The 25,787-nt window shown below is 47.7% G+C and overlaps 1 protein-coding gene across 1 annotated transcript; it reads left to right on the forward strand.

Annotated features, from left to right (window-relative positions):
* Positions 1 to 25,490, forward strand: LOC306928752 (phosphatidylinositol 5-phosphate 4-kinase type-2 gamma-like; the record flags this gene model as incomplete). Its single annotated transcript, XM_079509024.1, has 10 exons — positions 1 to 189; positions 2,359 to 2,456; positions 6,541 to 6,637; positions 7,467 to 7,598; positions 14,374 to 14,520; positions 14,963 to 15,001; positions 15,880 to 15,993; positions 22,591 to 22,867; positions 24,408 to 24,511; positions 25,410 to 25,490. 10 exons carry the CDS (start codon positions 1 to 3, stop codon positions 25,488 to 25,490), a joined length of 1,278 nt encoding a protein of 425 aa, XP_079365150.1.
* Between the last annotated feature and the right edge of the window lie 297 nt (positions 25,491 to 25,787).

Raw genomic sequence — 25,787 nt, forward strand, 5'->3', positions numbered from 1 at the left:
ATGGCTTCTTCTGCCAGTGGCTCCACCCACCGTTGTGTTAGCCCCGCCCACCGTGGTGTAAGCCCCGCCCACCTGACGCCCAAGAGGAAGACCTCGAAGAAGAAGCACTTCGTTCAGCAGAAGGTCAAGGTGTTCCACAGGGCTGGTGACCCGGTGACCAGCGTGCTCATGTGGGGCGTCAATCATTCCGTAGGTATATGTGTTTGTGTGCGTGTGCGCGCGTGTGTGCGTGTGCGTGTGCGTGTGCGTGTGCGTGTGCGTGTGTGTGTGTGTGTGTGCGCATACCATCTCAGAGCTGGGCTATAGAGCGTCGCAGTCCCGCCTCCTACCCTGGACCAGGAAATGAAACCCAATGCAAGACGGTTACGCCGCGGACAAAGCCAACTCGAGTCGTGACAACTCATGACAACACAAACAATATTTTGGACCAAACAAATAATTACAAAGAAGAAAAACAACAAAAAAAGTGTTGTAACCTGCCGTTTTTTTCTTCTTTCTAATTATTTGTTTGGTCCAAAATATTGTTTGTGTTGTCATGAGTTGTCACGACTCGAGTTGGCTTTGTCCGCGGCGTAACCGTCTTTAAATAAATACTTTAAGAAATGTCTATGAGAATAATGCATTGGGTTTCATTTCCTGGTCCAGGGTAGGAGGCGGGACTGCGACGCTCTATATGCGTGTGACATCATCATCATACCCGGAAGTTATGCAGGAACGCCCACTGAGTGGCAAAAAAACTACTTTCTGGCCTTGATTGACAGCCCATACATCCAATCAGAAAAGTCCTATCTGATTGACAGCCCATACATCCAATCAGAAAAGTCCTATCTGATTGACAGCCCATACATCCAATCAGAAATGTCCTATCTGATTGACAGCCCATACATCCAATCAGAAAAGTCCTATCTGATTGACAGCCCATACATCCAATCAGAAAAGTCCTATCTGATTGACAGCCCATACATCCAATCAGAAAAGTCCTATCTGATTGACAGCCCATACATCCAATGAGAAAAGTCCTATCTGATTGACAGCCCATACATCCAATCAGAAAAGTCCTATCTGATTCTCACATGTCTCCCCCCTTCTCCGCTCCCTCCATTGGCTCCCGGTCGCTGCCACAATACAAACTCTGATGCTGGCATTCAAAGCAACCAAAGGTATGGCTCCTCCATATCCGTATGATCGAACCCTACAAACCCTCCCGCGCCTCAGATCAGCCAACGCAGTGAAGCTGGAAGTACCTTCACTAAAAACGCTGGGACAGCGCTCCACACGTCCCAAACTCTTCTCCCTTCTGGCTCCAAAACTGTGGAATGAACTTCCCATTGCAGTCAGAACTACAGACTCACTCCCAATCTAAACTATGGAATGAACTTCCCATTGCAGTCAGAACTACAGACTCACTCCCAATCTAAACTATGGAATGAACTTCCCATTGCAGTAAGAACTACAGACTCACTCCCAATCTAAACTATGGAATTAACTTCCCATTGCAGTCAGAACTACAGACTCACTCCCAATCTAAACTATGGAATGAACTTCCCATTGCAGTCAGAACTACAGACTCACTCTCAATCTAAACTATGGAATGAACTTCCCATTGCAGTCAGAACTACAGACTCACTCCCAATCTAAACTATGGAATGAACTTCCCATTACAGTCAGAACTACAGACTCACTCTCAATCTAAACTATGGAATGAACTTCCCATGAGTCAGAACTACAGACTCACTCCCAATCTAAACTATGGAATGAACTTCCCATTGCAGCCAGAACTACAGACTCACTCCCAATCTAAACTATGGAATGAACTTCCCATTACAGTCAGAACTACAGACTCACTCTAAATCTAAACTATGGAATGAACTTCCCATTGCAGCTAGAACTACAGACTCACTCCCAATCTAAACTATGGAATGAACTTCCCATCGCAGTCAGAACTACAGACTCACTCCCAATCTGCGTGTGTGTGCACGTGTGCATGTGTGTGCGTGTGCGTGCATGTGTGTGCATGTGCGTGCGTGCGTGTGCGTGCATGTGTGTGCGTGTTTGTGTGCGTGCGTGCGCGTGTGTGCGTGCATGTGTGTGTGCGTGTTTGTGCATGTGCGTACGGGTGTGTGCATGTGCGTGCGTGCGTGCGTGTGTGTGTCTTGTGTGTGTGTGCGTGCATGCGTGTGCATGCGTGTGCGCGTGCGTGTGTGTGTCTTGTGTGTGTGTGCGTGCATGCGTGTGCGTGCGTGTGCGCGTGCGTGTGTGTGTCTTGTGTGTGTGTGCGTGCATGCGTGTGCGTGCGTGTGCGCGTGCGTGTGTGTGTCTTGTGTGTGTGTGCGTGTGCGCGTGCGTGTTGCCTCTCAGATCAACGACCTCAGCCAGCTGCCTGTGCCCGTCATGTTGCTTCCAGACGACTTCAAAGCCAACAGCAAGATCAAAGTCAGCCACCACCTGTTCAACAAGTAATCTGATTACATTACACCACCTGTTCAACAAGTAATCTGATTACATTACACCACCTGTTCAACAAGTAATCTGATTACATTACACCACCTGTTCAACAAGTAATCTGATTACATTACACCACCTGTTCAACAAGTAATCTGATTACATTACACCACCTGTTAAACAAGTAATCTGATTACATTACACCACCTGTTCAACAAGCAATCTGATTGCATTACACCACCTGTTCAACAAGTAATCTGATTACATTACACCACCTGTTCAACAAGTAATCTGATTACATTACACCACCTGTTCAACAAGTAATCTGATTACATTACACCACCTGTTCAACAAGTAATCTGATTACATTACACCACCTGTTAAACAAGTAATCTGATTACATTACACCACCTGTTCAACAAGCAATCTGATTGCATTACACCACCTGTTCAACAAGTAATCTGATTACATTACACCACCTGTTCAACAAGTAATCTGATTACATTACACCACCTGTTCAACAAGTAATCTGATTACATTACACCACCTGTTCAACAAGTAATCTGATTACATTACACCACCTGTTAAACAAGTAATCTGATTACATTACACCACCTGTTCAACAAGCAATCTGATTGCATTACACCACCTGTTCAACAAGTAATCTGATTACATTACACCACCTGTTCACAAGTAATCTGATTACATTACACCACCTGTTCACAAGTAATCTGATTACATTACACCCCCTGTTCACAAGTAATCTGATTACATTACACCACCTGTTCAACCAAACAAGTAATCTGATTCCAACACTGTTGGTCACATTGTCTCCCATACTTCTTTATCTTTATTACTTCCACTAGGGGGCAGCATTAGCACACCTAAGGAATGCCACCCGTCCACTAACTCTACCATCCATGTTTCCTTTCCGGGTTATTCAGGAAGGTGGGGGCTGTTGTTATTATTCAGGAAGGTGGGGGCTGTTGTTATGAGCACAGGAAGGTGGGGGCTGTTGTTATGAGCACAGTGACCAGTCGGGTTATTCAGGAAGGTGGGGGCTGTTGTTATGAGCACAGTGACCAGTCGGGTTATTCAGGAAGGTGGGGGCTGTTGTTATGAGCACAGTGACCAGTCGGGTTATTCAGGAAGGTGGGGGCTGTTGTTATGAGCACAGTGACCAGTCGGGTTATTCAGGAAGGTGGGGGCTGTTGTTATGAGCACAGTGACCAGTCGGGTTATTCAGGAAGGTGGGGGCTGTTGTTATGAGCACAGTGACCAGTCGGGTTATTCAGGAAGGTGGGGGCTGTTGTTATGAGCACAGTGACCAGTCGGGTTATTCAGGAAGGTGGGGGCTGTTGTTATGAGCACAGTGACCAGTCGGGTTATTCAGGAAGGTGGGGGCTGTTGTTATGAGCACAGTGACCAGTCGGGTTATTCAGGAAGGTGGGGGCTGTTGTTATGAGCACAGTGACCAGTCGGGTTATTCAGGAAGGTGGGGGCTGTTGTTATGAGCACAGTGACCAGTCGGGTTATTCAGGAAGGTGGGGGCTGTTGTTATGAGCACAGTGACCAGTCGGGTTATTCAGGAAGGTGGGGGCTGTTGTTATGAGCACAGTGACCAGTCGGGTTATTCAGGAAGGTGGGGGCTGTTGTTATGAGCACAGTGACCAGTCGGGTTATTCAGGAAGGTGGGGGCTGTTGTTATGAGCACAGTGACCAGTCGGGTTATTCAGGAAGGTGGGGGCTGTTGTTATGAGCACAGTGACCAGTCGGGTTATTCAGGAAGGTGGGGGCTGTTGTTATGAGCACAGTGACCAGTCGGGTTATTCAGGAAGGTGGGGGCTGTTGTTATGAGCACAGTGACCAGTCGGGTTAGCTCAGAGCCCTATTAGCTATCATTAAAACATAATCTTTGCTTAGAATTGGACGGAATGATTTCGATCAATGAGTTATTCACGTTTTAAGATTTTCATTCTGATCGGCTAAAATGGGGGGGTAACATTTTGGATGACGTCCCAACCATTGAGTTGAATGTTGCCCAACAGACGCTCAATATCAGACGCTTGATATCAATAAATCTCCGTCCTGAGCGCTGGACGTTACTAACTGAGCGCTGGACGTTACTATTCCATAGGACTGAGAACTCCGTCTATGCCTATCGGTGTTTATTATGCATGGTAGCCTATATGAGGTCCAGAGTAAGTGTGTGTTGGTACAGTATATGGTCACAATGTACAGCAGCGTCTCTGAGGGACAGAGTAGTATATGGTCACAATGTACAGCAGCGTCTCTGAGGGACAGAGTAGTATATGGTCACAATGTACAGCAGCGTCTCTGAGGGACAGAGTGTGTGTTGGTACAGTATATGGTCACAATGTACAGCAGCGTCTCTGAGGGACAGAGTGTGTGTTGGTACAGTATATGGTCACAATGTACAGCAGCGTCTCTGAGGGACAGAGTAGTATATGGTCACAATGTACAGCAGCGTCTCTGAGGGACAGAGTGTGTGTTGGTACAGTATATGGTCACAATGTACAGCAGCGTCTCTGAGGGACAGAGTAGTATATGGTCACAATGTACAGCAGCGTCTCTGAGGGACAGAGTGTGTGTTGGTACAGTATATGGTCACAATGTACAGCAACGTCTCTGAGGGACAGAGTGTGTGTTGGTACAGTATATGGTCACAATGTACAGCAGCGTCACTGAGGGACAGAGTGTGTGTTGGTACAGTATATGGTCACAATGTACAGCAGCGTCTCTGAGGGACAGAGTAGTATATGGTCACAATGTACAGCAGCGTCTCTGAGGGACAGAGTGTGTGTTGGTAGAGTATATGGTCACAATGTACAGCAGCGTCTCTGAGGGACAGAGTGTGTGTTGGTACAGTATATGGTCACAATGTACAGCAGCGTCTCTGAGGGACAGAGTGTGTGTTGGTACAGTATATGGTCACAATGTACAGCAGCGTCTCTGAGGGACAGAGTGTGTGTTGGTACAGTATATGGTCACAATGTACAGCAACGTCACTGAGGGACGGATTTCAGCCAAGTCCTTTAATCCATCCATCTAGGAATGTAAGACTCTCTGGTATGTTTGTGAGTCCTGTAGTGTAATACTGTACTGTACAGTATTACACTACAGGAATATTGACAATGTCAATATTGTCCAGCAACTCTACATCTGAACTCAAACCTAAAAATCCTTAGATCTCCATATATGGAGCTGACCTGTTCTGACATTCCATATGTTGATCCTTCCCCATCCGTCCTTCCTCTTCGATGTCTCCCTTTTGACTGATACCTCTAGACGGGCCTGTTGACTGATACCTGTCCATTTAAACTCTAGACGGGCCTGTTGACTGATACCTGTCCATTTAAACTCTAGACGGGCCTGTTGACTGATACCTGTCCATTTAAACTCTAGACGGGCCTGTTGATCGACTGATACCTGTCCATTTAAACTCTAGACGGGCCTGTTGACTGACACCTGTCCATTTAAACTCTAGACGGGCCTGTTGACTGATACCTGTCCATTTAAACTCTAGACGGGCCTGTTGACTGATACCTGTCCATTTAAACTCTAGACGGGCCTGTTGACTGATACCTGTCCATTTAAACTCTAGACGGGCCCGTTGACTGATACCTGTCCATTTAAACTCTAGACGGGCCTGTTGACTGATACCTGTCCATTTAAACTCTAGACGGGCCTGTTGACTGACACCTGTCCATTTAAACTCTAGACGGGCCTGTTGACTGATACCTGTCCATTTAAACTCTAGACGGGCCTGTTGACTGATACCTGTCCATTTAAACTCTAGACGGGCCTGTTGACTGATACCTGTCCATTTAAACTCTAGACGGGCCTGTTGACTGATACCTGTCCATTTAAACTCTAGACGGGCCTGCCCCAAAGTTATTAGTGCAGCCGGCGGAAACTAGAGTTCTCAACAGGCCTGAAAATGAAGATCTGACTCCCCATGCCAAAGCGCCAGCGCTCGCCCAGCAGTCTGCTGTCACCCAGGCGGACGCGTGCACGTATTAATGGTATTCTTCATATTTCAGTGAATGTAACAGCGTTGCATTAATTCTCCCTCAGGGAGAACCTCCCAGGACAGTTCAAGTTCAAGGAGTACTGCCCACAGGTGTTCAGAAACCTGAGGGAACGATTTGGAATTGAAGATCAGGATTATCAGGTATGAAAGCCTATTTATTTAATTCATTAATTTGAATTATTTGGTATTTAATTGTTTGAAATCATATACTGTAGGCCTACTGATTGAGATGTTATGATTTCTTCAGGTGAAATCCTACAGGCTACTGATTGAGATGTGAGAATGATGTGCAGGCTAACAAATTCAAATTCATAATCTAGCCGAACGGAACTTTACATTCTTTAAAGAAGGTGTGATGTTTTTTGTCAACATGATGTGAATTCATCCTCATGATCTTAACTTGGGTGAGCCCCGTGTTTTACACTCTCAGAGTCTCTGTGTGTGTGTGTGTGTGTGTGTGTGTGTGTGTGTGTGTGTGTGTGTGTGTGTGTGTGTGTGTGTGTGTGTGCCTCTCTGAATTTGCATATCTTTGTATAATAATTTGCATATGCCAGGTGGCCGGTGGAGCCCAGTCGTCTGCTGTGCTTTGAGAACATTAAGTTTATTTAGAACACGCACGCACGCACGCACGCACGCACGCACGCACGCACGCACGCACGCACTCCGCTGAAACCCTCCGAGCGCAGCTGAAGCACCGAGATCGAATTAAATTAAATGTTTGAAATAACGCCATGTGTATGTATTTTGTTAATGTTATTTTGGCAAGAGCATAACGTATTTATGGAAAGAAATAAAAATGTACATATCCAGCACATCGTGCTTAGCTTCGGTTCGTAGGTGTTCTGCTCTTGTCAAATGAGCTAAACTCCGCCTCCTCAAACCACGCTGTGCTCTGATTGGCTAGAAGCAGCTTCTAGAAGCTGCGTCCTCCAATGAGAATCATCTATGTGTTGCCCCTCCCTCTGGACAGGTGTCTCTGACCCGCAGTCCACCAATGAGAGACAGGGACCTGCGGACATCATGTGACCACACCCTCCTGGTGAAGAACATCTCCAGTGAGGAAGTGGAGGAGATGCACCACATCCTGAACCAGTACCATGAGGTCAGAGTTCAAAGGTCACCATGAGGTCAGAGTTCAAAGGTCATGGGGGTCCCTGGCATATCTCTTCAAATGGGGGTCCGCGGGCTGATTAGTGTCAATTTGGTGTAGAGGTACCACTTGGTGTAGAGGTACCACAAGGTGTAGAGGTACCACAAGGTGTAGAGGTACCACAAGAACAGCATTTTGGTGTAGAGGTACCACAAGAACAGCATTTTTGTGTAGAGGTACCACAAGGTGTAGAGGTACCACAAGGTGTAGAGGTACCACAAGGTGTAGAGGTACCACAAGAACAGCATTTTTCACTGGCCATGACGACTAAAACTAAGACTAAATATATTGACAATTTCGTCAACAAATAAAAACTAGACTAAAATGTTAGGAAGGGACTAACAGTGGACAAGAGATCCAGTATAAATAAAAGTCATTTTACAATTGGTTTCATGCTGAAAATAGCAGATCTACAAGCTCAACCACCTAAGCTGCCTCCTTTCCAGGCGAAGAAGTTGTGAGCTTGTAGATCTGCTATTTTCAGTAAGTGTAAAATCAGTCATTACGACGGCATCAAGGCCCGCCAAAACACATTTTAGTCGACTAAAACTAGACTAACAGTAAACCATTAGGCCCACTGGCAGAGCCTGACCAGGTGAAAGGAGTTGGCCTCATTAGGCCCACTGGCAGAGCCTGACCAGGTGAAAGGAGTTGGCCTCATTAGGCCCACTGGCAGAGCCTGACCAGGTGAAAGGAGTTGGCCTCATTAGGCCCACTGGCAGAGCCTGACCAGGTGAAAGGAGTTGGCCTCATTAGGCCCACTGGCAGAGCCTGACCAGGTGAAAGGAGTTGGCCTCATTAGGCCCACTGGCAGAGCCTGACCAGGTGAAAGGAGTTGGCCTCATTAGGCCCACTGGCAGAGCCTGACCAGGTGAAAGGAGTTGGCCTCATTAGGCCCACTGGCAGAGCCTGACCAGGTGAAAGGAGTTGGCCTCATTAGGCCCACTGGCAGAGCCTGACCAGGTGAAAGAAGTTGGCCTCATTAGGCCCACTGGCAGAGCATGGCCAGAGCCTTTTGTGGTGGTTCTGGAGAACCGTGGGTCCGACCGACTCGATACCGGACTCGATCCCTCTGGGGGTGTGGAACGTGTGTGTCGAATGTGAAGTCGGTGGGGCGAACGGTTCTCGAGTTACGTGCATTACAACCGTACACACACACACACACAGACAGACAGACAGACAGACGGAGAGCATTTATAGTAGGATAGGATTCAATAATTCTGCTTTATTACATTGTTGGTTTTGACTGAAGGTCTATACTTATCGACTCATCCTTAATAACAATGTTTGTATTTGGTTTGTGGTTTTAGTCTCAGCAGATCTCCAGAGATGTGTCCCATTTGTGCAGTTCCATTTCCTCATTTCACTTCAAAGTAAAAACAAACACGACAAAGACCTAAATCTTTAAAAGGGAAGCGTTGCAAACCCATTCTGGGCGGGAACCCCTTTTGGTGTTTTAAGCATTATGTTATACTTTAGCTGTTGGAAAATATCAGATCTTCTATTTTTTTTAAATCGTGAAAATGTGCCTGAAATCTTTGAATATATATCGTTACAGAGTGAACATTTTTAACTCAAATCTTTGCTTCTGGGGGTCCCTGGAACAACATATTTTCCAATGGGGGTCGGCGGCAAATTACATATAGTTTTTGGGGTCGTTGATAGTTTGAGAACCACCGACAATAAACATGAGGTATTTCAGAAAACTGTCATGATTTAGAAGACATTTTTTTACATTTCGATGTCAGGCCTACAGTATATGATAGACTTGGTCGTTGCCATAGCAACTCCTTGTTCGAGATCAAAGCAGAAAGATGAGACTGACTTTTAAACACCTCAAAAACAAATGAACTCTTCTGACAGAATGCAAGCCTCAGAACGCAGGCAGCTCCTCTGAAGTCTGGGCTTAACCCTCAGAACGCAGGCAGCTCCTCTGAAGTCTGGGCTTAACCCCCAGAACGCAGGCAGCTCCTCTGAAGTCTGGGCTTAACCCTCAGAACGCAGGCAGCTCCTCTGAAGTCTGGGCTTAACCCATTTTGGAATGAGAAAAAAAAGGCAGTTTTCTGAAAAACGTATGTTTCTATGTGTCAGTGGTTCTATGTGTCAGTGGTTCTATGTGTCAGTGGTTCTGTGTGTCAGTGGTTCTAAGTGTCAGTGGTTCTATGTGTCAGTGGTTCTATGTGGTTCTATGTGTCAGTGGTTCTATGTGTCAGTGGTTATATGTGTCAGTGGTTCTATGTGTCAGTGGTTCTATGTGTCAGTGGTTCTATGTGTCAGTGGTTATATGTGTCAGTGGTTCTAAGTGTCAGTGGTTCTAAGTGTCAGTGGTTCTATGTGTCAGTGTGTTTCTATGTGTCAGTGGTTCTATGTGTCAGTGGTTCTATGTGTCAGTGGTTCTATGTGTCAGTGGTTCTGTGTGTCAGTGGTTCTATGTGTCAGTGGTTCTATGTGTCAGTGGTTATATGTGTCAGTGTGTTTCTATGTGTCAGTGTTTCTATGTGTCAGTGGTTCTATGTGTCAGTGTGTTTCTATGTGTCAGTGTTTCTATGTGTCAGTGGTTCTATGTGTCAGTGGTTCTATGTGTCAGTGGTTCTTTGTGTCAGTGGTTCTAAGTGTCAGTGGTTCTATGTGTCAGTGGTTCTATGTGTCAGTGGTTCTATGTGTCAGTGGTTCTATGTGTCAGTGGTTCTCAACCTTTTCCATGTCAAGGACTGCTGGAATTATCTGTATTTGGCCAGAAGCAAAGATTTGAGTTAAAAACGTTCGCTCTGAAAGAATATAATTATATTCAAAGATTTGTGCCACATTTTCAAGACTTTTCAAAAAATAGCAGATCTACAAGCTTGTAGCGCGGTGCCGCGCTACGAGTATGAGCTATGAGCTATGAGCTTGTAGATCTGCTATTTTTCAATAGCTAAAGTTTAACATAATCTAAATCCTTAAAACACCAAAATGGGGTTCCCGTCAAAAATGGGTTAAACCCAAATGAACTCTTCTGACAGAATCCAAGCCTCAGAAGGCAGACAGCAGCTCCTCTGACGTTCTTGCTTTGCTCTGGCTTCACGCTCTGTGAGAGAACCGACCGCACGTTGAACGTCTGGGCTTTACGCTCTGTGAGAGAACCGACCGCACGTTGAACGTCTGGGCTTTACGCTCTGAGAGAGAACCGACCGCACGTTGAACGTCTGGGCTTTACGCTCTGTGAGAGAACCGACCGCACGTTGAACGTCTGGGCTTTACGTTCTGTGAGAGAACCGACCGCACGTTGAACGTCTGGGCTTTACGCTCTGTGAGAGAACCGACCGCACGTTGACCGTCTGGGCTTTACGCCCTTAGACCGCCATGAAGGTCTAAGCGAAACGTCGACCTAATAAAGAGCAACATTTTGGCAAGTGTCTGACAGTGTGCAGGATATCTTCTTTGTCTTAAGATACCCTTCACTATATGCTCTATTGCCCTACGCACCTGTCACTATATGCTCTATTGCCCTACGCACCTGTCACTGTATGCTCTATTGCCCTACGCACCTGTCACTGTATGCTCTATTGCCCTACGCACCTGTCACTGTATGCTATATTGCCCTACGCACCTGTCACTATATGCTCTATTGCCCTACGCACCTGTCACTATATGCTCTATTGCCCTACGCACCTGTCACTGTATGCTCTATTGCCCTACGCACCTGTCACCAGCCTTCTGAGGTGTGCACCTGTCACCAGCCTTCTGAGGTGTGCATCGGCCTCTTGCTATAAGTCACCAGCCTTCTGAGGTGTGCATCGGCCTCTTGCTATAACCTGTCACCAGCCTTCTGAGGTGTGCATCGGCCTCTTGCTAACCTGTCACCAGCCTTCTGAGGTGTGCATCGGCCTCTTGCTAACCTGTCACCAGCCTTCTGAGGTGTGCATCGGCCTCTTGCTAACCTGTCACCAGCCTTCTGAGGTGTGCATCTCGGCCTCTTGCTAACCTGTCACCAGTCTTCTGAGGTGTGCATCGGCCTCTTGCTAACCTGTCACCAGCCTTCTGAGGTGTGCATCGGCCTCTTGCTAACCTGTCACCAGCCTTCTGAGGTGTGCATCGGCCTCTTGCTAACCTGTCACCAGCCTTCTGAGGTGTGCATCTCGGCCTCTTGCTAACCTGTCACCAGCCTTCTGAGGTGTGCATCGGCCTCTTGTCACCTGTCACCAGCCTTCTGAGGTGTGCATCGGCCTCTTGTCACCAGCCTTCTGAGGTGTGCATCGGCCTCTTGCTATAAGTCACCAGCCTTCTGAGGTGTGCATCGGCCTCTTGTCACCTGTCACCAGCCTTCTGAGGTGTGCATCGGCCTCTTGCTATAACCTGTCACCAGCCTTCTGAGGTGTGCATCGGCCTCTTGCTATAACCTGTCACCAGCCTTCTGAGGTGTGCATCGGCCTCTTGCTATAACCTGTCACCAGCCTTCTGAGGTGTGCATCGGCCTCTTGTCACCTGTCACCAGCCTTCTGAGGTGTGCATCGGCCTCTTGCTATAACCTGTCACCAGCCTTCTGAGGTGTGCATCGGCCTCTCACCTGTCACCAGCCTTCTGAGGTGTGCATCGGCCTCTTGCTATAATGCTACGTAGTTAGAATATTGAAATATGTCTTGTCTTCTCTGTGTATTTTTGGTTTCTCATGTTATTATTTTGGTGGGGTTGAGAAGCAGTGATGCAGAGAACAGTCCTGGGCAGTGTGGGGGAGGGAGGGAGGGAGGGAGGGATGGAGGGGGGAGGGAGGGATGGAGGGGGGAGGGAGGGAGAGAGGGAGAGAACAGTCCTGGGCAGTGTGGGGGAGGGAGGGAGGGAGGGAGGGATGGAGGGGGGAGGGAGGGAGGGAGGGAGGGATGGAGGGAGGGATGGAGGGGGGAGGGAGGGAGGGAGAGATGGAGGGGGGAGGGAGGGAGGGATGGAGGGAGGGATGGAGGGGGGAGGGGGGGAGGGAGGGAGGGAGGGCGCTCTTCTCCACTCCTCCATATCACAGAGAAGAGTCCTGGGCAGTGGGAGGGAGAGAGGGAGGGGGGAGGGAGGGAGGAGGGAGGAGGGAGGGAGGGAGGGGGGAGGGAGGGAGGGAGGGAGGGAGGGAGAGAGGGGGGAGGGAGGGAGGGAGGGAGGGAGGGGGGAGGGAGGGAGGGAGGGAGAGAGGGAGGGGGGAGGGAGGGAGGGATGGAGGGATGGAGGGGGGAGGGAGGGAGGGATGGAGGGGGGAGGGAGGGAGGGAGGGATGGAGGGAGGGATGGAGGGGGGAGGGAGGGAGGGAGGGAGAGAGGGAGGGGGGAGGGAGGGAGGGATGGAGGGAGGGATGGAGGGGGGAGGGAGGGAGGGAGAGAGGGAGGGGGGAGGGAGGGCGCTCTTCTCCACTCCTCCATATCACAGAGAAGAGTCCTGGGCAGTGGGAGGGAGGGAGGAGGGATGGAGGGGGGAGGGAGGGAGGGAGGGAGGGAGGGAGGGGGGAGGGAGGGTGGGAGGGAGGGAGGAGGGATGGAGGGGGGAGGGAGGGAGGGAGGGAGGGAGGAGGGCGTGTGCTCCTCTCCACTCCTCCATATCACAGTGTTCAGACTCAGACTGACGTCTGGCCATCTGGACATCCCAGCAGAAGCCAGACGGGCGGCGGGCCGGGCCAGAGTGGGCTGGCATGCAGAAACAGCTCCGCTCACAGATAGTGTTGGTGTTGGAGCGGCCCTAACGGCTAACTGGGATCACAGTCACATCAGTGGGAGAGACTGAGAGGCTAACTGGGATCACAGTCACATCAGTGGGAGAGAGGCTAACTGGGGACCACAGTCACATCAGTGGGAGAGAGGCTAACTGGGATCACAGTCAGTGGGAGAGAGGCTAACTGGGATCACAGTCAGTGGGAGAGAGGCTAACTGGGATCACAGTCACATCAGTGGGAGAGACTGAGAGGCTAACTGGGATCACAGTCACATCAGTGGGAGAGACTGAGAGGCTAACTGGGATCACAGTCACATCAGTGGGAGAGACTGAGAGGCTAACTGGGATCACAGTCATATCAGTGGGAGAGACTGAGAGGCTAACTGGGGACCACAGTCACATCAGTGGGAGAGAGGCTAACTGGGGACCACAGTCAGTGGGAGAGAGGCTAACTGGGGACCACAGTCAGTGGGAGAGAGGCTAACTGGGATCACAGTCACATCAGTGGGAGAGAGGCTAACTGGGGACCACAGTCACATCAGTGGGAGAGAGGCTAACTGGGATCACAGTCACATCAGTGGGAGAGACTGAGAGGCTAACTGGGATCACAGTCATATCAGTGGGAGAGATATTGTTGTGCATGGGGCAGGTATTGACTGTGGGGTTCCTGTGTTTCTTATGGCAGTTAGGGCATGCTAGTGCACCTTACGTTGAGGGGAGGGGCCGGGGGAGGGGGTTCAATAGTTAGTGTCCATTGAAAATAGCATGCTGGCCGAGTCCTTGTTTTGCAGCACATTGTGACGGTTTACGGCCTGTGTTTTGCAGCACATAGTGACGGTTTACGGCCTGTGTTTTGCAGCACATTGTGACGGTTTACGGCCTGTGTTTTGCAGCACATTGTGACGGTTTATGGCCTGTGTTTTGCAGCACATTGTGACGGTTTACGGCCTGTGTTTTGCAGCACATAGTGACGGTTTACAACCTGTGTTTTGCAGCACATTGTGACGGTTTACGGCCTGTGTTTTGCAGCACATTGTGACGGTTTACGGCCTGTGTTTTGCAGCACATTGTGACGTGCCACGGCAGCACGCTGCTGCCTCAGTTCCTGGCCATGTACAGAGTGACGGTGGACGGCGAGGACAGCTACCTGCTGGTCATGAGGAACATGTTCAGCCACAGACTGACCGTCCACAGGAAGTACGACCTCAAGGTACACAGGAAGTACGACCTCAAGGTACACAGGAAGTACGACGTCAAGGTACACAGGAAGTACGACCTAAAGGTAAACAGGAAGTACGACCTCAAGGTACACAGGAAGTACGACCTCAAGGTACACAGGAAGTACGACCTCAAGGTACACAGGAAGTACGACCTCAAGGTACACAGGAAGTACGACCTCAAGGTACACAGGAAGTACGACCTCAAGGTACACAGGAAGTACGACCTCAAGGTACACAGGAAGTACGACCTCAAGGTAAACAGGAAGTACGACCTCAAGGTAAACAGGAAGTACGACCTCAAGGTAAACAGGAAGTCTGTCTCTGTCAGCTCAGTGATATCTGATATTTTTAGGGGCGCTAGCCCCTGAGCTATAGCGTAGATTGGTGTTGTCTTTGTACAGTAACATATTGAAATGTTGTCTTATTACACAGGGCTCCTTGGTGTCACGTGAAGCAAGTTTCAAAGAGAAGGTGAGATCACACAAAAAAATGTTTTCAGTTGTTAGTTTTATGTTGTTTTTAAATAACTTTTACACGTGTGTAGTATTAGTGTAGCCTAAAGGCTTGGGCTACAGGCCTGTGCTATAGTGACTCTCTTTTACACGTGTGTAGTATTAGTGTAGCCTAAAGGCCTGGGCTACAGGCCTATGCTATAGTTTGAGGGAAACTCAACGACTATTAACTGATTTATATTCCGTTGCCTGAAGTCTTTAGGTTAGGCTGCAACTCCAAACTGGCCCCGGTTAAAAAGCCTATCAAATTAAATGTGGTTAAAAATGGTCTACTCTAAACCTCAGATGAGATGCTTGGCTGCTACGGTGTGTAGTAGCCTACGGTGTAGCTACGGTGTAGTAGCCTACCAGCTGGTGGTCACAGAACGACCTGCAGTCCAGACTAAATGCTTTCTTTGGCCCCCTGGTGGTCACGGAACGATCTGCAGTCCAGACTAAATGTAACCACCAAATCCAGTGGAAAGCTAACTACGTGAAGATGCCACTATAAGAAAAATGACGTCCAAAAGTCAATGGAGGACATTGAGGAAATTAAAAACTCACTCAACTTTGTCACGGCTGATCTGAGCACCCTGATCGAGCAACAAGTTGATGGATGAAGTCAAATCATTGAAAAACATCAAACATCAAAGAGAGGGACAAAATAATAGAAGAACTAGAGCAAAGAATACATGACGTTGAGCAGTACACGAGGATGGAGGACGTGATTATAAGCAGACTGAAAGTGAAGTTGAGAACTTACGCCAGAGCGGCGGCTGAAGGCAGAAGCGAAGATGTTGTTGTTGTGATCTTCATCGTTGTTGTTGTTGTGATCTTCATCGTTGTTGTGTGTTTCAGGGTAAAGAGTTGCCCACGTACAAAGACGTGGACTTCAGGAATAAAATGCAAAAGATTTATGTAAATGAGGAGGAGAGAGCGAGACTGATGGAGAAGCTCAACAGAGACGTAGAGGTGAGGACGTGTGTGTGTGTGTGTGTGTGTGTGTGTGTGTGTGTGTGTGTGTGTGTGTGTGTGTGTGTGTGTGTGTGTGTGTGTGTGTGTGCGTGCGTGCGTGCGTGCGTGTGTGTGTGTGTGTGTGTGCGTGCGTGCGTGCCTATTCTTTTGAATACATTTCCATTTACAGTTTGTCATCTGAAATGTTTTAGTTTGAGTCTAGTTTGAGTTACCATGCGATTTTAGTAGACTAAATGTACAGTTCCACACACAAAGTGGAGTTTGATTCCATGTGTACTTTCTCAGAGTGAAATTAAAACGTTTGAGAACTGGTATTCTAATTAGCCCTTTGCTAAACCCCACCCAAAAAAGCGACTGTCCAACGCCAATCCAAATAGTATAGCAACTGTTGCTAAGGATGATACGCTTCCGTCACCTCGTAGCTGTCAATGTTATTTTGCATGGCTGTGTTGTTGAACACATACACAGCTTAACGTCATGGCTGTGTTGTTGAACACACACACACACAGCTTAACGTCATGGCTGTGCTGTTGAACACACACACAGCTTAACGTCATGGCTGTGTTGTTGAACACACACACAGCTTAACGTCATGTCTGTGTTGTTGAACACACACACAGCTTAACATCATGTCTGTGTTGTTGAACACACACACACAGCTTAACGTCATGGCTGTGTTGTTGAACACACACACACAGCTCAACGTCATGGCTGTGTTGTTGAACACACACACAGCTTAACGTCATGGCTTTGTTGTTGAACACACACACACACACAGCTTAACGTCATGGCTGTGTTGTTGAACACACACACACAGCTTAACGTCATGGCTGTGTTGTTGAACACACACACAGCTTAACGTCATGGCTGTGTTGTTGAACACACACACAGCTTAACGTCATGGCTGTGTTGTTGAAAACACACACAGATTAACGTCATGGCTGTGTTGTTGAACACACACACACAGCTTAACGTCATGGCTGTGTTGTTGAACACACACACACAGCTCAACGTCATGGCTGTGTTGTTGAACACACACACAGCTTAACGTCATGGCTGTGTTGTTGAACACACACACACACACAGCTTAACGTCATGGCTGTGTTGTTGAACACACACACAGCTTAACGTCATGGCTGTGTTGTTGAACACACACACAGCTTAACGTCATGGCTGTGTTGTTGAACACACACACAGCTTAACGTCATGGCTGTGTTGTTGAACACACACACAGCTTAACGTCATGGCTGTGTTGTTGAAAACACACACAGATTAACGTCATGGCTGTGTTGTTTGTCACACTTTGCCCTATAGTGTGGGTAGTGTTTGCCGAAAATATAAAGCACATGTAGGAAGAACAGCCAAAAGTTGGAGAACCATAAAAAATGAACAAAGGTATTTACATAGCAACTGGGCAGGTTGGCCCTAGGTCCTCACACCTCTGCAGTCCTGCATTGACTCACTGGCAGTGGGAAGTCTCCCTACTTATATAGGCTAAGCCCCTCCCACGGACCATACCAACCCTAAATTGATTCCACAATTTCCCCAGTTACTCAATGTCAGAGACATCACATTTCATATACACACATTTAAAGTGTTACATAATATTCCACACATTATATACACAACGATAAACTCTAAACAAACCCTCATACTGTTGGTATGTTCCCCACACCGCACAGCTGATAGTTGCTCCCTGCAATGGAGTCAACCAATTATCAATCAACTTGAATCAAGCATCAAATAATATATATATATATATAAAGTTCAATTCAGTGTCAGTGGCACACACACACAGCTTAAGGTCATGGCTGTGTTGTTGAACACACACACAGCTTAACGTCATGGCTGTGTTGTTGAACACACACACAGCTTAACGTCATGGATGTGTTGTTGAACACACACACACAGCTTAACGTCATGGCTGTGTTGTTGAACACACACACAGCTTAACGTCATGGCTGTGTTGTTGAAAACACACACAGCTTAACGTCATGGCTGTGTTGTTGAACACACACACAGCTTAACGTCATGGCTGTGTTGTTGAACACACACACACAGCTTAACGTCATGGCTGTGTTGTTGAACACACACACAGCTTAACGTCATGGCTGTGTTGTTGAAAACACACACAGCTTAACGTCATGGCTGTGTTGTTGAACACACACACAGCTTAACGTCATGGCTGTGTTGTTGAACACACACACAGCTTAACGTCATGGCTGTGTTGTTGAACACACACACACAGCTTAACGTCATGGCTGTGTTGTTGAACACACACACAGCTTAACGTCATGGCTGTGTTGTTGAACACACACACACACACAGCTTAACGTCATGGCTGTGTTGTTGAACACACACAGCTTAACTTCATGGCTGTGTTGTTGAACACACACACAGCTTAACGTCATGGCTGTGTTGTTGAACACACACACACACACACAGCTTAACGTCATGGCTGTGCTGTTGAACACACACACAGCTTAACGTCATGGCTGTGTTGTTGAACACACACACAGCTTAACGTCATGTCTGTGTTGTTGAACACACACACAGCTTAACATCATGTCTGTGTTGTTGAACACACACACACAGCTTAACGTCATGGCTGTGTTGTTGAACACACACACACAGCTCAACGTCATGGCTGTGTTGTTGAACACACACACAGCTTAACGTCATGGCTTTGTTGTTGAACACACACACACACACAGCTTAACGTCATGGCTGTGTTGTTGAACACACACACACAGCTTAACGTCATGGCTGTGTTGTTGAACACACACACAGCTTAACGTCATGGCTGTGTTGTTGAACACACACACAGCTTAACGTCATGGCTGTGTTGTTGAAAACACACAGATTAACGTCATGGCTGTGTTGTTGAACACACACACACAGCTTAACGTCATGGCTGTGTTGTTGAACACACACACACAGCTCAACGTCATGGCTGTGTTGTTGAACACACACACAGCTTAACGTCATGGCTGTGTTGTTGAACACACACACACACACAGCTTAACGTCATGGCTGTGTTGTTGAACACACACACAGCTTAACGTCATGGCTGTGTTGTTGAACACACACACAGCTTAACGTCATGGCTGTGTTGTTGAACACACACACAGCTTAACGTCATGGCTGTGTTGTTGAACACACACACAGCTTAACGTCATGGCTGTGTTGTTGAAAACACACACAGATTAACGTCATGGCTGTGTTGTTTGTCACACTTTGCCCTATAGTGTGGGTAGTGTTTGCCGAAAATATAAAGCACATGTAGGAAGAACAGCCAAAAGTTGGAGAACCATCAAAAATGAACAAAGGTATTTACATAGCAACTGGGCAGGTTGGCCCTAGGTCCTCACACCTCTGCAGTCCTGCATTGACTCACTGGCAGTGGGAAGTCTCCCTACTTATATAGGCTAAGCCCCTCCCACGGACCATACCAACCCTAAATTGATTCCACAATTTCCCCAGTTACTCAATGTCAGAGACATCACATTTCATATACACACATTTAAAGTGTTACATAATATTCCACACATTATATACACAACGATAAACTCTAAACAAACCCTCATACTGTTGGTATGTTCCCCACACCGCACAGCTGATAGTTGCTCCCTGCAATGGAGTCAACCAATTATCAATCAACTTGAATCAAGCATCAAATAATATATATATATATATAAAGTTCAATTCAGTGTCAGTGGCACACACACACAGCTTAAGGTCATGGCTGTGTTGTTGAACACACACACAGCTTAACGTCATGGCTGTGTTGTTGAACACACACACAGCTTAACGTCATGGATGTGTTGTTGAACACACACACACAGCTTAACGTCATGGCTGTGTTGTTGAACACACACACAGCTTAACGTCATGGCTGTGTTGTTGAAAACACACACAGCTTAACGTCATGGCTGTGTTGTTGAACACACACACAGCTTAACGTCATGGCTGTGTTGTTGAACACACACACACAGCTTAACGTCATGGCTGTGTTGTTGAACACACACACAGCTTAACGTCATGGCTGTGTTGTTGAAAACACACACAGCTTAACGTCATGGCTGTGTTGTTGAACACACACACAGCTTAACGTCATGGCTGTGTTGTTGAACACACACACAGCTTAACGTCATGGCTGTGTTGTTGAACACACACACACAGCTTAACGTCATGGCTGTGTTGTTGAACACACACACAGCTTAACGTCATGGCTGTGTTGTTGAACACACACACACACACACAGCTTAACGTCATGGCTGTGTTGTTGAACACACACAGCTTAACTTCATGGCTGTGTTGTTGAACACACACACAGCTTAACGTCATGGCTGTGTTGTTGAACACACACACACACAGCTTAACGTCATGGCTGTGCTGTTGAACACACACACAGCTTAACGTCATGGCTGTGTTGTTGAACACACACACAGCTTAACGTCATGTCTGTGTTGTTGAACACACACACAGCTTAACATCATGTCTGTGTTGTTGAACACACACACACAGCTTAACGTCATGGCTGTGTTGTTGAACACACACACACAGCTCAACGTCATGGCTGTGTTGTTGAACACACACACAGCTTAACGTCATGGCTTTGTTGTTGAACACACACACACACACAGCTTAACGTCATGGCTGTGTTGTTGAACACACACACACAGCTTAACGTCATGGCTGTGTTGTTGAACACACACACAGCTTAACGTCATGGCTGTGTTGTTGAACACACACACAGCTTAACGTCATGGCTGTGTTGTTGAAAACACACACAGATTAACGTCATGGCTGTGTTGTTGAACACACACACACAGCTTAACGTCATGGCTGTGTTGTTGAACACACACACACAGCTCAACGTCATGGCTGTGTTGTTGAACACACACACAGCTTAACGTCATGGCTGTGTTGTTGAACACACACACACACACAGCTTAACGTCATGGCTGTGTTGTTGAACACACACACAGCTTAACGTCATGGCTGTGTTGTTGAACACACACACAGCTTAACGTCATGGCTGTGTTGTTGAACACACACACAGCTTAACGTCATGGCTGTGTTGTTGAACACACACACAGCTTAACGTCATGGCTGTGTTGTTGAAAACACACACAGATTAACGTCATGGCTGTGTTGTTTGTCACACTTTGCCCTATAGTGTGGGTAGTGTTTGCCGAAAATATAAAGCACATGTAGGAAGAACAGCCAAAAGTTGGAGAACCATCAAAAATGAACAAAGGTATTTACATAGCAACTGGGCAGGTTGGCCCTAGGTCCTCACACCTCTGCAGTCCTGCATTGACTCACTGGCAGTGGGAAGTCTCCCTACTTATATAGGCTAAGCCCCTCCCACGGACCATACCAACCCTAAATTGATTCCACAATTTCCCCAGTTACTCAATGTCAGAGACATCACATTTCATATACACACATTTAAAGTGTTACATAATATTCCACACATTATATACACAACGATAAACTCTAAACAAACCCTCATACTGTTGGTATGTTCCCCACACCGCACAGCTGATAGTTGCTCCCTGCAATGGAGTCAACCAATTATCAATCAACTTGAATCAAGCATCAAATAATATATATATATATATAAAGTTCAATTCAGTGTCAGTGGCACACACACACAGCTTAAGGTCATGGCTGTGTTGTTGAACACACACACAGCTTAACGTCATGGCTGTGTTGTTGAACACACACACAGCTTAACGTCATGGATGTGTTGTTGAACACACACACACAGCTTAACGTCATGGCTGTGTTGTTGAACACACACACAGCTTAACGTCATGGCTGTGTTGTTGAAAACACACACAGCTTAACGTCATGGCTGTGTTGTTGAACACACACACAGCTTAACGTCATGGCTGTGTTGTTGAACACACACACACAGCTTAACGTCATGGCTGTGTTGTTGAACACACACACAGCTTAACGTCATGGCTGTGTTGTTGAAAACACACACAGCTTAACGTCATGGCTGTGTTGTTGAACACACACACAGCTTAACGTCATGGCTGTGTTGTTGAACACACACACAGCTTAACGTCATGGCTGTGTTGTTGAACACACACACACAGCTTAACGTCATGGCTGTGTTGTTGAACACACACACAGCTTAACGTCATGGCTGTGTTGTTGAACACACACACACACACACAGCTTAACGTCATGGCTGTGTTGTTGAACACACACAGCTTAACTTCATGGCTGTGTTGTTGAACACACACACAGCTTAACGTCATGGCTGTGTTGTTGAACACACACACAGCTTAACGTCATGTCTGTGTTGTTGAACACACACACAGCTTAACGTCATGTCTGTGTTGTTGAACACACACACAGCTTAACGTCATGGCTGTGTTGTTGAACACACACACAGCTTAACGTCATGGCTGTGTTGTTGAACACACACACACACAGCTTAACGTCATGGCTGTGTTGTTGAACACACACACAGCTTAACGTCATGGCTGTGTTGTTGAACACACACACAGCTTAACGTCATGGCTGTGTTGTTGAACACACACATGTCATGGACTACATTAACCCTTTCAGTTCCTGGTGCGCATGCGGATCATGGACTACAGTTTGCTGTTGGGGATCCATGACGTGGAGAGGGCTGAGGAGGAGGAGCTAGAGGAGGGGGAGCAGCTAGAGGACGAGGAGGCGGAGTCATCCTCCCACGAGGAAGAGGAGGAGCCAGATACCCCTCACCCCGCCCCCTGCGGCTCCTCCCCCGAAGGCATCGCCGGCTACATGAACTCCTTCAAGCCCATGGGCGCCGGGGAGTTCGACCCCTACGTGGATGTGTACGCCATCCAGAGCGACGTAGGTGAGTCTGTGTACAACATCCAGAGTGACGTAGGTGAGTCTGTGTACATCACCCATAGTGATGTAGGTGAGTCTGTGTACACCACCCATAGTGACGTAGGTGAGTCTGTGTACACCACCCATAGTGACGTAGGTGAGTCTGTGTACACCACCCATAGTGACGTAGGTGAGTCTGTGTACACCACCCATAGTGACGTAGGTGAGTCTGTGTACACCACCCATAGTGACGTAGGTGAGTCTGTGTACACCATCCATAGTGACGTAGGTGAGTCTGTGTACACCACCCATAGTGATGTAGGTGAGTCCAAATGTAGAGAACCTGGTTCTTATTCTTTCTATCTACGAGAGTAGATAAAGCTATATCAAAATATGAAACTATTTAGCTGAAAATCTACTTTTAAAGGACCACTTCACCACTTTTCAATTTATCTTCATATAATTGGCCCACAGCCCTCCTATGAGACACAGACTGGTTTCTGAACTGCCCACAGCCCTCCTACGAGACACAGACTGGTTTCTGAACTGCCCACAGCCCTCCCATGAGACACAGACTGGTTTCTGAACTGCCCACAGAGACACAGACTGGTTTCTGAACTGCCCACAGCCCTCCTACGAGACACAGGCTGGTTTCTGAACTGCCCACAGCCCTCCTATGAGACACAGACTGGTTTCTGAACTGCCCACAGCCCTCCTATGAGACAGGCTCTGGACAGGCCCCCTGCCCAGGGTCTGTTCTGACATCATTCTGACGTCTGCATAGACTCCATATTTGGGCATGCCTGACAAATAACTCCATATTTGGGCATAAAAGGGACACAGACATAATATCTGGGCGGGGCATGCATTTCCAACTTGCATCGTTCCAAGTACGCCAGTGCCCAACGGGCACCGCTGTAGAGGCCACACGGGCACCGCTCTAGTAACATCAAATTAGAAACACCTTCAATATTTGTATTCTGCCTGAAGAAAAGCCAAACCGAAAAGTAATACGTTACTCTTATGTATACACAAGACACCACAACCTTTAACCTTTGACCTCTGCCCCCTGTAGGCACGCCCCAGAGGGAGGTGTACTTCATGGGTCTGTTGGACCTTTAATCTTTGACCTCTGCCCCCTGTAGGCGCGCCCCAGAGGGAGGTGTACTTCATGGGTCTGATGGACCTTTAACCTTTGACCTCTGCCCCCTGTAGGCGCGCCCCAGAGGGAGGTGTACTTCATGGGTCTGATGGACCTTTAACCTTTGACCTCTGCCCCCTGTAGGCGCGCCCCAGAGGGAGGTGTACTTCATGGGTCTGATGGACCTTTAACCTTTGACCTCTGCCCCCTGTAGGCGCGCCCCAGAGGGAGGTGTACTTCATGGGTCTGATGGACCTTTAACCTTTGACCTCTGCCCCCTGTAGGCGCGCCCCAGAGGGAGGTGTACTTCATGGGTCTGATGGACCTTTAACCTTTGACCTCTGCCCCCTGTAGGCGCGCCCCAGAGGGAGGTGTACTTCATGGGTCTGATGGACCTTTAACCTTTGACCTCTGCCCCCTGTAGGCGCGCCCCAGAGGGAGGTGTACTTCATGGGGCTGATCGACGTGCTGACGCAGTACGACACCAAGAAGAAAGCTGCTCACGCTGCCAAGACCGTCAAACATGGAGTGAGTTCTGTAGTTAGAACACAAGACCATCAAACATGGAGTGAGTTCTTTAGTTAGAACACAAGACCATCAAACATGGAGTGAGTTCTGTAGTTAGAACACAAGACCATCAAACATGGAGTGAGTTCTGTAGTTAGAACACAAGACCATCAAACATGGAGTGAGTTCTGTAGTTAGAACACAAGACCATCAAACACGGAGTGAGTTCTGTAGTTAGAACACAAGCCCATCAAACATGGAGTGAGTGCTGTAGTTAGAACACAAGACCATCAAACATGGAGTGAGTTTTGTAGTTAGAACACAAGACCGTCAAACATGGAGTGAGTTCTGTAGTTAGAACACAAGACCATCAAACATGGAGTGAGTTCTGTAGTTAGAACACAAGACCATCAAACATGGAGTGAGTTATGTAGCCTCCTTAAAGACCGTCTGGTTCCACGCGCTACGTCCGGCCGGGGGAACTCCCCCCTGTCAGGTCAAAAGAAGCAGCTTGGACTCCTCATGCATTGAAGGAAGCATGAGGTCAGTCCGCTTCCCCCCAGGTTGGCAAAGGAAGTGTAGCGCCCAGGATTGCATTAGATAATTGACACTGGGTGAAAAAATGGGTTACAAAATTGTGGTCTAAAAAAAATAGTAAAAAAACCCCCACAAGACCGTCAAACATGGATTGAATATAAATCATGAGCGTCCTTTTGCATGCAGGTGACGGTGGAGTTTTCACGGTAGGACGTAGCACGTGGAAGAGCCCCTCCTATAAACAGAATCTACACTATAGCTGTTTATGGGAGGGGCTCAAAAACACAAACATTAAACATTATAGCTGTTTATTAAAAACCTATACTGAACTCTTAAAGCTGTGAATTCAACGTCTGTGTTCTCCTCCCATCATGCATTGTAGGCCGGAGCCGAGATCTCTACGGTCCATCCGGAGCAGTACGCCAAGCGCTTCCTCCACTTCATCGCCAACATCTTCGCCTAAGTTCTACGAGAGAGTACGCACGATGAGGGGGACACGCCCCTCGTCTAGACTGGACACGCCCCCTCATCTAGACTGTGTTCTCCTCCCATCATGCATTGTAGGCCGGAGCCGAGATCTCTACGGTCCATCCGGAGCAGTACGCCAAGCGCTTCCTCCACTTCATCGCCAACATCTTCGCCTAAGTTCTACGAGAGAGTACGCACGATGAGGGGGACACGCCCCTCGTCTAGACTGGACACGCCCCCTCATCTAGACTGTGTTCTCCTCCCATCATGCATTGTAGGCCGGAGCCGAGAT

The sequence above is a fragment of the Electrona antarctica genome (assembly GCF_951216825.1).
Source record: "Electrona antarctica genome assembly, chromosome: 8".
NCBI classification, from domain to species: Eukaryota; Metazoa; Chordata; class Actinopteri; order Myctophiformes; family Myctophidae; genus Electrona; species Electrona antarctica.